Here is a 12691-nt window from a genome sequence, read left to right as displayed (position 1 = left end):
CAGCATCCATGCGCCAAACGCTCTCCCGGACCCGGAGCGCAGATCCACACGCAGCGGATCCACTCACTGATTCTCCCGCAGCGACACGAAGCAGATTTCTCTCATAACCCAGCGCGTGCGTGTGTTCATGTGTGTGTCCGCGCTCGGATCAGCTCGGACACTTTGGCTGGAGCCGCTGAACTGGAGCGAGATCCGCTTCCAGACCCGGTCCGCGCTGCTGCCCCCCCCGGGACTCCCCCCCTCCGGCTGGACGCACGACTCCTTCTCCCCAACATGCGCAGCGCCGCCGCCTCCTGCCCGCGGGCGCGTCTCTCTCATGTCGCTGTGAGCGTCCGGTTCCCCGAGCGTTCCACCCTCCTGCTGGAATAGAGAGCTGCTTCTGGGGAGACGCTGCACGTGGATCAGCTTCTGTTCATCTTCCTCTGGATTGATTTTTATCGATTTGATTTATTCCTCAGAAACTCTGGTACTTTATTTTGTTTTTCCTGGAGCGAGCCCGAGGATGTTGCTCCGCTGCTGGATCCCTCGCTGCTCCTCCACCTGTAGGTTTCTCCTCTGCCTCCTGCTGCTGCTGCAAACGCCCCGGTCCTCCTCTCCGCTAATTACAGGTAAGATTAACGGGGTCGTGTGGCTGCGTAATGGCGCACGGCGACAGCCACCGTGCGTAAAACCGAGCCAAGCCCCCGGTGGCTGAGTCTCCGCTGCTCGGTCTGTTTCTGAGATCGACCCTCATTCTGCTTCACGAGCACCGAGAAGCACAACTCTACAACTTCCCCTCTACATTTTGCTTCACCACATTTTCTTTATTTGATTTTTTAAATCTCATTACAGACACTGCAGGGTCTGCGTCACGTGCGTAAATAGATTTTATTTGGATTCACTTCGCTCATCTTCGCTCTGAGAGGCTGCCGTGATATTGTAGTGCTCGGTAATTAAATTGTCCGGCCTGGTTGTTGAGTTTAACCCGGGTTATCCCCTGTGTGCCACCCGGCAGCGCAGTGAGAGGAGCCGGCATCAAACCCTGCGCATGGCACGCTACTGATTTACAGGAACAGTTTCCTGACGAATTATAGATGTTGTGGATCTTTAGGATGAAAGTCTGCCTCAAATTAGAACCGAGTTTTACTCAAATTGTTGTTTTTGTCTCTAAACGTTATAATTACTGGACTTTTTCAAGTGAAACCTCAGCTGTGAAGTAGGAGAGAGAAGTGTGGATCACTTTCCTCCAGCAGCTGAGTTCAGCGGCTCCTCTGACAGCAGGAGGAGAGTGAAGGAGAGATGTGAATGAAAGGTGGAGGAGCTGGTGGAGCTGCTGCTGGTGGAGGAGCTGGTGGAGGTTGTGCTTGCGGAGCTGCTGCTGGAAGAGCTGCTGGTGGAGGTTTCCACAACAGCAGTAGTTTAATTTCTTGTAAATTTAAGTAACAGATAGAGAAAATATTTGCTGCTGCAGATTGAAACCAGATGTTAAACATAGAGCTGCTCTTGAAAAGAAGCATCACACATGACTTTATCCACATCTGCTCCACCCGGGAGAAGAAGCACCTCGGACTGGAAGGCTTCCTCTGCCCCGGCTGTTATCTCCCAGTTCCTGAGGTAAACAGGGCGATGGGAATCAGATGGGCCGAGGGCCGGGCAGCAGATGGGTCTGAGTCTGCAGCCAGACGTGCTTGTGTTTGACATGAGAACCAACTGTCTGCCGTGCATCAGGTGATGAGGCCGCACCGCTCTGATCCCAGCAGATCAGATTCCTCCACCTGGCATCAAACCCCGGTGTCATCTGTCCATTGTGCGCTGAGCCGCAGAGCGGAGGGTCTTACAGTGTGTCGGTGCAGCAGGTGGAGCACAGAGGTCATCGTGTCTCTGGCTGTGTGGTAACCTCCGCTCCTCTCCAGGAACCTCCTCACACGTCACCTCCACCTCCTCCTGACTGAGGTTGAGTTCAGAGGCTCATCAGTGAACCGACAGGAGGGAGAGACCTGGTTCCTCTGCAGGAGAACATGAACAAAAGGGTTTTTTAAAAAGCAGATGTGAAGCTTTGTGCAACCTGTGGAGACTGAGAAGCTCCCACACGTCACAGAGTACTCAGATTACTTCACAACTAAATTCTACTTGCACTGTAAATAATCCTTCAGAAGTCTGACAAGCGACCGTTCAGATTTCTTCAGTCCTCAGCTGCTACATGAATATGTAATAATAATAATCCAGTAACTTCTGCAGTTCCTTAGGAAAGTAACTGTAATACTGCAGCATTGTGCTTGTAACAGAGTACTTTTATTTTACAGTTTTACTGCTTCTACTGAAGTAATAAATTATTCTTGTGTGAGTGGAAACAGTTCGACACGTGTGAGATGCTCATGAGTGAAGAACAAGTTGCTGCTGAGAAGATTAATGATGTTAAAAGATCTGATTCAATAAACTCAAATAAAATCAGGTTTGTTTTGGAACAAATCTAAAAGAGAAGCCGACGATGTCAGAGCTCGTTTAACGACTTTAATATCTGATCTGATTTCCTCTTTGATTTGGTTTAGTTGTGTGTTTCCTGCCCAGAGAGGAAGTGACACACAAACAGTTTGTCGTCATTATTTCTGCACGTTCAGGGACGGACGGAGACTGAAGCTGCTTGGCTTGTGTGTTTTTTAGTTTTAAATTGTTTTTATTTATATATGTGGAGAGTAGTGGATGCAATAACTTGACCAATCATCTCCTGAGTCATCGACGCTCCAGGAAACCAGGGAGTCAGCAGGTGGAGGGTCAGAGGTCACAGATAACAGGACGACCGAGTATTGATCAGAACTGAAGTGAACTCCTGATAATCTGAAATGATCCCGAGAGCGAGGGTGGGGGGGGGGGGGGGGGGGATATAAATATCTCCGGATGAAAAGCAGGAGCAGACGTCGACTTGTGGGATCTGATCAGAAACCCAGTCTTTGGTTTTGCTCCAGACGTTTTCAGTGTAATGAGCTCGATGGAGAAACTTCTGTGTTGATTTCAGATTCAACTGAAGCAGAAAATGAATGAGTCAAAGATTTCAAACAGCATCTGGTGTAAGAACGAGAGCAGCAGCAGGAGGAGGAAGCAGCAGATTCTGGATCCACACTCGGTCCAGTGTGTCATGATGGAATTCCATCACGTCAGGAGAAGTCACTGGTGTTCTGTGCTCGGGACAGAGCGAGCGATTCTCCTCCTGAGGGAGATAAGATCAGCCGGAGGAGACGCTGCCTCCAACAGGAAGTAGTTTGACACCCAGACGTCTGGCGTTGGGAGATTTACCTTCACCTCCGACGACCTCCTGCTCGCGACAACAAGTTCCCACTGGGGAGGAAGTCTTCAGTTTGGAAAAGTCCAAACAAACGAGACACGTGAGGAAGCAGCCGAGCTCGTTCCTCTCGGGGAGAGACGCTCACATCTGTCGGCTTCTGCTCATAAACCTGAGTTCAGCTGGTTTCCTGTGGTTGGTTCAGATTTCAGCTCGTAACACAGAGAACGACTCCAGGTTTAAAGAGCTCAGTGTAAACGCTGATGCTCTTACCTGGAAAAACAAAGTGGGCTGAACGGAGTTTAGAAAGTGACCTTCGACCCAATAGATCAATATAACCTGGATTTATTTATGGATATTAATAATTTAACCTCCAATCAAACCACTCATGTTTGTCTTAGTTCATCATTGACGAGTTTATTGTGAAAACATCATGTCGTTATAACTAACACATTATATTATATTATATTATACTGCATTACATTGCATATTGCAATCTGACACTGTTTTGCATTTCACTTTTTATATCTTTTATCTATTATACATTTTTATTTAGATATCTTTATGTCTAAATAAATGTTGCTTTGTATAAATATTAGAAAAAGGGAGTAAATAAGAAGTGAATAGTGAGTAAATATATATTGTTTCTTTTTATTGCTTTTCTTATGTGTGTTGTATTTATTGTGTTTTTATGTTTTTAAGTTTCTATGTTTATTGTATGCACCAATAACCAGAGCAAACTCCTTGTAGGTGTAAATCTACTTGGCAAAAAATACTTTCTGATTCTGATTCTACTGAACCTGCAAAAATTATAGTTCATGTATATCTATGTGTGTTTGTGTGTGTGTGTGTGTGTGTGTGTGTGTGTGTGTGTGTGTGTGTGTAAATACAACTCAAACACATTTTAAGATAATTGAATGAATCCCATTTATTGAAAAGCTAAAAGTAGACGTCTCTAAAGTGAGACACACATCTGATCATGTGTCTGTTTTATAGAAATGAGACAAGTTGCAGGTTCTCCAGGTTCCAGCTGCTCCTGGATCAGAACCCTGAACCTGTGCTTCGAGCATCGAGCTGAGAGACGCTGATAATCTGTCCCTTCAGTTTATATACTCAGCCGTTCTCAGTGTGTCTCACCGTGTGTGTCCTGGGTCCTCACCGTGTGTGTCCTGGTCCTCACCGTGTGTCCTCCTGTCCTCTCCAGGTACCCGAGGCCAAGCTGTGACAACGAGGGGGAGGTCCTCCACATCCCCAACATCACGGACAACCCCTGCATCACCTGCGAGTGCCTGGTAAACCCCACAGCTTCCCTCTGCCGCTCTGTCCCTGTGTCTCACTGTGTGTAACCGCTCAGTCAGGTTTTCCACTGATTGTGTAAAACGCACACATTGTGATATTTGCCAAGCTGCTGATTTGGTGTTTGTGTAGCGTTTCTTATCGGCGGCTTGAGAACGATTTGCTGCTCTCGGACTTTGAAGGGATGTTTTGGGGGGAAACAATATCTGTGGATTGTTGGAGAATTTAATCACTTTGGTTGTAAAAGAAAGAAAAATCCAACTTATCTGAACCAAAGAGTAAAACCTGGTTTAAAAAGAGGCTTTGATCTCCAGCTTCTGTTTCCCAGTCGTGTTTCTGGACCTGTTGTTTTGTAAATTCAGGAAACAAAAGGTTTTCAGTTTGGTTCTAACAGACGTCGTCCTTCTGTCTTGACTCCGGGGCCGCTTGTTAAAACCAGCCAGCGAAACGTTAGAGGACGACTCCTTACTGGAGCATGTGCTCTTTGACCCCTGACCCCCCCCCCCCCCCCCCCCCCCCGCTGCTGGAGACTCTTTGTTTTAAGAGAAGTAAACGAACCAACCAGGTTTTTTCTGTGTCACTGATTCGACATCGATTTTTAAGAGGTGTCACATGACCAGCGTTTATCCTCCAGGACGAGCGTGAACTTTGTGTGTGTGTGTGTGTGTGTATGTGAGGCTCATGTTGTGCGTTTGTCTACATCCTGAAACTTACATAAATACATCACTAGTTCCTGATTGACGATTCCCTTGAAACTCTGCCAGAGATCAGGGTTTGATTCCTCAGGGATCTAGATGAGGAGGGATGAGCTCGGCTGAGAGAAGCACTCGATCATATTCATAAGAACATAGAAGTTTTTACAGAAGTTTAAAACTACCTGTTGTTATTGTTGTTATTGTTGAGGTGAAACCGAAACACACAGAGACGACTTCTGGAGGGATTGATCCAGAACCTTCTCTTCTTCTGTTGAGAGGTGTGATGTTCTCACCTCGGTCCGTTTGTTTGATTGTCAGCAAACATATAAGTACGAGACATAATAGATACTCACGACATAGTACACAGTACTGCATAGTATTCAGTCATGAGGTACACGGTGGATATCTGTGTGAGTGTGAGTTGGTGCAGATTGATTCAGGACAGTTGGTGGAAGTATTCGTTCTAATAAGTGATATCATCTTTGTCACCTTGTACTGAACGTGCACAGTGCGTATCTTCTCTACACGGACACTCTGATTGGCTGTTAAAGAACCTCAGCCGGCCCCTGATTGGCTGCCGTGACGCTGCCCTCGGCTCAGTCGTCCTCTGTGTTATCAGGTCAGACATCAGCCCGAGCTCTGCTGAATGCTATCAGTCATCAGCAGGCAATGGTCGGGCTTTCATCTCTACTTTAACTCCTACACACACACAGACACACACACACACACACACACACACGCACGGGGACACACACACACACACTCTCTTTCATACTTACACACATTAAGGGTCTAATCTTTATTGAATTTGCTCTTTGTTTATCTGCTAAAAACTTCTTTTATGAATATGCACTTTCACTGATTTCCTTTAATTTATTTGTTATTTATTCATTTAAAATAAAAGTTTAAAAAAAAGTTTTACTTCTGGAGAAACATCGTAAAGTTTCACTTCAGAACTATTCTGGTCTTTTCTCGTGGTCACAGATCCTGTTTACTCTGATCTCAGAACAGTTTCCTGTCCACACAGGAAGCAAAACAATCTTTTATCATAAACTCACATTAATTCATTGATAAGCATGAAAACAAGGAGCTTCACATGTATGTTCCCCAACACGTCCCCTCCAGAGTGAGGGAGGGGGGTGGGGAGCCATCAGGGCACCAGTGTCACTCATACATGAAGGGGGGGGGTGTGGGGGGGGGGGGGGGTTCCTAAGTACCTGCTAATGGCTCTGTGGGTGGAGACACACACACACAGACACACACAGTAGAGTCATTGTGTGTCCTGGCCGGGCGCTGTAATGGGGCCTCGAGTGGAAGTGACTGACAGACTGACTGACAGGCAGGTCGCCATGACGATCCACTATCTGGGACGAGGCGTCTTCGTCCTCCTCGTCCTCCTCGTCCTCCTCCTCCTCCTCCTCCTCCTCGTCCATCTGTCTGTCCATCTCCGTGTCCTCTTCCTGTCTCTCATCCTCCTCTTCCTCCTCCTGCATCACTCGGGTCAGGTGGATATCAAACAGCAAACCTCTAGTGTGTGTTTGTGTGTGTGTTTGTGTTTGTGCGACTGCGACAACTCTCCTGAATCCTGGGGTTTTAAATCACAGTGTGAAGTGTGTGAGGTCAAAACACACAAACGTCCGCACACGGATCTGGTTTCAAACCTTTGATCTCAGTGCGATGGAGCCAAAGTTCATCTGACCACTTTGATTTGAGAGGTGGCTTCTGGGAAGTTTAAAGAAATACGTAATAATAAGTGGTTCTGCACACGGCGTCTGAAATTAATAACAAGTGCGTCAACTATAATATCTGTGCAGTGATTGGTGCTGAAGCCGTTATGAACAGTGGACGTCCTCATTCTGTTTCAGGCTCTGTTCTCTCTCTCTCCTCCTCTCTCTCCTCCTGTGACTCACGTCCTCATTCCTTCACCTAGGACACCAGAAACCGTCCGAGGTCAGAGGTCAGAGGTCACTGGAGTTTAGCTGTAAATGATACGTCAGCTGTGATCCTGTGACTGATCTCAGGGAAGCGTGAAGGTCGTTTCCTGTCGGTGTCTCAACTCAACAGAAGCTGATCAATACAAGAGGTTTATCTAACCTTTTCTTATCTGTCCCCCCCCCCCCCCCCCCCCCCCTTCACAGTGACTCATCAAACCCACAGTTCAAGATAAAAAGTGATAGAATGAAGTCATGTGAATGTTGTTGTGGCTGCAGAGACTTAATGAGAAAATGAAAAACCAATAAAAGGATTTGGGCGTTAACGAGACAGAACCGTTTCTATATGAAACAGAGGAAATTAAATTAATATCAGATTTATCAGCGGCAACAATCGTTTAAAAATCCTGGTGAATTGAAACTTCTGTGGTTTTAATCTTATTTAAATGAAACAACAAGAAGACGTCATTTTCCACTTTATTAATTGACGTTTTATTAAAGTGACAATTACTTCAACTCACTTTATTTACAACATCTCCACAACTTTTACTGTATAAACGTCTGAGTTTGTTCTTTTCACTCAGTTTCTGATTCGAGACTTTGTGGTAAAACCACTGACCACTGAGCCGTGATCGCCCCTGGTGGCCGGCTGCAGTATAGCTCATACCCTCCCTCCTCCATGTCAGTGGACGGGACAAACCAGCGTCTCCAGTTCAGATCCCAGCTTGACTTCAGGAAGTCGTGGAAACAGTTCCCATCACATGGTTCCTCCGCCTGTCTCGTTCCTAAGCTGCCGTGGCTCCTGCTCTCCAGCGGGGGGTCGCGACCTGTTTGTTTTTCGAGGAAGGGTGAAAGGTGAAAGGTCACGGTGGCAAAGGGGGTTAAGGTTAGTGGGAGCGGGGGGGGGGCTGGAGTCCAAGGGCTTAAGTGGGCCTTTAAGTTTTAGAGCTCCTCTCCTGCGCTGACAGACTCTCACTGATCTCTCCATCCGTCACCATGAAAAGATGGAGGGAGGAGGGGGGGGGGGGGGGACAGAGGCTTTGAGTGTTAATGAAACATCTTAAAACCGGAGGAGAAAGAGAGAGAGTGATGAAACCAAACGTGAGAGAAAATCAGACAGAACAGAGTGATGAGATTCAGAATCAGACCAGAAAACAGACGGAGGAAGAGAAATGATGGAGGAGGTGAAGAGAGAGAGAGGAAGAGAAGAAGAAGCAGTGAACATTGCTGCCTCCTAGTGGCAGAGCAGCCTCACCGTTATAAAACATTATGTGAAATCAATTCGATTTATTCAGTTTGATTCTCAGCTCATTACATTTCATCTAGTTTAGAGTTCAACTTTTATGAAAAAACAACACAACTTTGTGTCTTCAACTAATCAACTTTAGAGTCTGAGGAAAAACTGCTACTTAGTGAATTTAACAAATGAGTTAAATAAATAAATCAAGTCATCGCAGACGACTCCGTGGTGTCAACATGCAGCAGCTTGTAAACACTCCAAACACATTATCACACACACACACTTTCTCTTTCTCCGACACACACGTTCAGGCATAGCACTGTGTGTGTTTGTGTGTTTGTGTGTGTGTTGAAAGGGGAGGTGGAGGTGGGCGTGACCCCCCGGCGACAGACAGCCATCCAGTCGGCCAGCCTCTGTGCCACAGTGGTATGTTGAGTGTTTATAAGGCGTGGTGACCCATTGTGACCTTTGACCCCTGTGACAAGCGGGGGGGGGGGGGGGGGGGGTCACATGTACTAACACCACTTTGTGCTAATGGCGAACAGAGAGACAGACGTGAGGACATGACCTTGGAGACAGGACCACAGAGTCTTCAGGTCTTTAACGGCTCGTTCCACCAACTTCTGTTTTTTCAACGTGTTTCAGCAAAATTCATAAGAATCAAATCTCAAAGTGTTTTTAAGTTTAATGTATTTAAAACTCCGCTCAGGACGTTATGTTTGATTTTGTGTTTATTCTTTTATCAGAAGGATTTCTCTAGATCTGATTCTGTTGGTTTTTATCTCTAGCAGCTTCTGTCTCAGGAGTTTTGAACTGAAAACTCTGTTTAAAGGATGATTTGTGTTAACTGACCGTGGATCAGTTTCTGGAGACGCCCGCAGCTCCCGGAGGAAGAAGCAGAATCCCTTCATGTGTGTGTGTGTCTGTCGTTGTGTTGCACTGCTTCCTGCTCCGTGCTGCTCCGACCACACGTCACCTCTGGGGTTTGGATTTATTTATGAACCGGCCTGAGATGAGTGGAGCTGTGGTCACATGACCGTGTGGGCGGTTGAACCAGACAGATCCAGGGTCAGATTGGACAGGTCACATGTTCACACAGAGGGTTCAGATGTGAACTTCCACTTCTCCCTTTTCTTTCCTCTCCTCCTTCGTCCTCTTTAACTTCCTCCGACCCTCTTTCCATCCCCCCCCCCCCCCCCCCCATGATGACATCATGTGTCCTCGGTGTGGTTGGGGTTTCAGCCCGAGCACCGCTGCTATATTAAACTGCCCAGATTTATTTCTGCTCCGCTTTGATCCGTCCTCGTTAGAGCCGCCTGCCACAGGGCCGCGGGGCCGGGGGGGCCACGGGGGGGCTGCCAGCCTCCACTTTGTAAACCTCAACAGTGTGTAACATAAAACACACACACACACACACACAGCATGTGGATGGAATCAGCAGTAAAAGCTGGGTGTGAAGGTGGGGTGGATTAAACGAGCCGGTCGGGCCCGGGAGCAGCGAGCGGCGCTGACTCAGCGTTCTGTGTTTCCTGAGGCGACAGGACGCCTGGTGACCGGGTGTGAGAACTCACAGCTCACCGGAGAACCAGAGTCACCTCTGGTGTGGGAACCATTAAGAGTGTCTGGTTTCACACAGGTGACCAATCAGAGGATGATGTCATGTGGAAATACTACCTGGATTTTTCACATTTAAAGGACGTGGCCGTGTTATTTTAAATATGTTTTATATCATCACGGTTTTAGAGCCTGAAAATCAAACCAGCTGTGAATTTTGTGCAACAAGTATTGTGTGTTTAGATGCAACAAAATGTGTGTATCACGATATTGTGTTGCTTTCCCTGTGATGTTCTGGAGGAGTTCTACCTGAGAACACACGTGAAAGACAAACTCTTCAGTTCATGTCTGGAAACTGATTCATTCTGTGAAACATGTTTTATTTTTATAGAATCGACCATAAATCTGCAACTACACAAATAAAACTCCTTTTTTGTCTTTGTGGGAGTTTTTATTTGCAGGACTGAGACAGAGGACAAATATAATTGTTACTACACTAATTAAGAAAGTTTGTGGAGCAGCTCTTTGTTTCAGTGTCTGTATACGTCCACGTGGATGAAGTACACGTATGTGCAGGACACAGTAAATAACCTATTACAATACTCTGAAGCTTGTGATGGTTGAAGTGGATCTTTTATTCTCTGACCTTTTCCCCTCTGGTGCTCTGCAGGAAGGGAAGGCCGACTGCAAGCAGGAGAAGTGTCCGCTGGTGTCTGAAGACTGTGCTCTGGTGGTGAAACAGACTGGAGCGTGCTGCGAGAGGTGTAAAGGTGAGACCCGGACCAGCAGCTGCATGCTCAAGGCTTTAGTGCTTGTGATAGGCTGAGACAGCTGTCAATCAAAGAGCAGACGTCTCTGTTCACTCCTCAGTTCAGTTTAATTTACATTTTGTCGACCATTTAAAAAATACATTAGCATTTCTATAAGTTAAGAGTCAAGTTTCTATTGTTAAATCTTCTTACTGACACAATATTTTCAAAACACACCAGAGGACTTGAAAGTGAACATGTTGTATTTTTCATAAATAAATATCAATAGAGAAATATTTAACATTTTAATCAGGATTTGTATCCTCAGTCATTTCCTTTTCTTCAGTTCTCAACAGATTCAAACCCTGATTCAAACAAAATGAAGAGACAATAAAAACGTCTTCACATGTTATTTATAAACCAATATAAACAAACACACACACACACACACACACACACACACTCCTCCAGCTCTCAGTCGGGGTGCGGCCCTTTTGTTTTTTGCGGTTCAGTGTTTTTACGACACTTGGTTATTTCAGGTGGAACGAGCTCCAGCTCAGCAACTCCTCGTTAGTTCACTGTTGTGCGGTCGACTTGTAGAGTTCACGACTCCTCACTCTGTGAGTTTGTGAGTCTGTGAGTGTGTGAGTGTGTGAGTGTGTGAGCAGGACAACACGAGGACGAGTGGAGTCTCTTCAGTCTCGTCCACTGAGCGTCCTCCTCGGCAGTGACTCCCTATCAGAGGGTTTGATTTACACTGATCAGGTTTCAGTCTCTGGAAAGTGAAACACTGATCTGAGATCACTTCCTGTAAATGGGACGAAACCAAGAGGATTTTCATTTAGTGATCTGTGTGTGTGTGTGTGTGTGTGTGTGTCTGTGTGTGTGTGTGTGTGTGTTTTGTAAAGACGTGATTCCTCACACGTTTCCATCGTGACTGTAACTTTCTCTTTATTTCTCAGGTTGCACGTTTGACGGACGATCGTTCAACAGCTCAGTTTCCTGGACCACGTCCACCAAGCCCTGCGTCACCCGACGATGTCAGGTGTGTGTGTGTCTGTCTGTCTGTGTGTGTGTGTGTGTGTGTGTGTGTGTGTGCAGCGTTGAAGTGGACAGACGCTGTTGTTTCAGCTCTGACGTCATGTTGAAGTATCCGACCTCTGGAGGAGAGAGGGATGGAGGGAGTGATGCGTGGAGGAGTGGGGGGGGGGGGAAAGGAAAGGAGGATGAGGAGGAAGTGAAGGACGCAGTGAGGAAAGAGCAGAAGTGTATATTTGAATACAATCAAACTAAAGATGTGATTTGTGTCCTGGTTGTGACAGGAAGGTGTCGTCACTGAGGCTGAGGTCCAGTGTGTCGTCCACTGTAAAAACCCAAAGATCCACCCGAAGAAGTGCTGCCCCACCTGCCCCAGTGAGTAGAACCCAGCGCACCCAGCACCTCGGGGGGGGGGGGGGGGGGGGGGTGTGAAGAAGCAGGTTTCTGTTGCTGCTGTGTCTCTGGATTCTGGACGTTGTTCATGTTGTGTTACTTCTTTTCTCGCAGCTTGTATCTTCGAGGGTCGACTGTACAAAGAGAAGGAGGAGTTCAGTCCAGAGGGGAAATCCTGCATCAAGTGCACGTGCACTGTAAGTACACAAAGAGACACACACACACACACACACACATACACACACTAGATCTGGTTAGTTCTGGTTTCACATACGTCCTGTAGTCATCACCTGCGTGGGCGGAGTCTACCTGTACTTGACTCTGATTGGTTTCTAGACGGCGTCTGACTTGGGCGTGTTATCAGGCGGGGGATGGGGGGGGGGTTGCTGTAAACTTATGTCAATCTATAAATTCAGTAATAAGTTTTATAAGAAGATATTTTCTTTGTAGATATTAAAGTTGAACTTTAGAAAATCCAATGTTAACTGAGCTGTGATTCGTTGTTTTCCAGGGAGGGCGGACTCTCTGCATGAGGGAGG

The 12691-nt window shown here is 46.6% G+C and overlaps 1 protein-coding gene across 1 annotated transcript in view; it reads left to right on the top strand.

Moving 5' to 3' along the window:
* The first annotated feature begins 345 nt into the window (after nucleotides 1-345).
* bmper (BMP binding endothelial regulator) overlaps nucleotides 346-12691 on the top strand; it is a 19868-nt gene continuing 7522 nt past the window's right edge. Inside the window, exons 1-8 of the mRNA XM_053432946.1 lie at nucleotides 346-608; nucleotides 1261-1267; nucleotides 4470-4548; nucleotides 10643-10742; nucleotides 11684-11766; nucleotides 12044-12134; nucleotides 12267-12349; nucleotides 12664-12691. The exon at nucleotides 12664-12691 is cut by the window's right edge and continues 72 nt beyond it. Of these exons, the coding sequence (XP_053288921.1) occupies nucleotides 503-608; nucleotides 1261-1267; nucleotides 4470-4548; nucleotides 10643-10742; nucleotides 11684-11766; nucleotides 12044-12134; nucleotides 12267-12349; nucleotides 12664-12691 (577 nt within the window). The 5' untranslated portion in view covers nucleotides 346-502. The remainder of the gene's footprint in view (nucleotides 609-1260; nucleotides 1268-4469; nucleotides 4549-10642; nucleotides 10743-11683; nucleotides 11767-12043; nucleotides 12135-12266; nucleotides 12350-12663) is intronic.

This window comes from Pleuronectes platessa, chromosome 10, assembly GCF_947347685.1.
Source record: "Pleuronectes platessa chromosome 10, fPlePla1.1, whole genome shotgun sequence".
In the NCBI taxonomy this organism is placed as follows: Eukaryota; Metazoa; Chordata; class Actinopteri; order Pleuronectiformes; family Pleuronectidae; genus Pleuronectes; species Pleuronectes platessa.
This window is presented reverse-complemented; position numbering and strand designations above follow the sequence as displayed.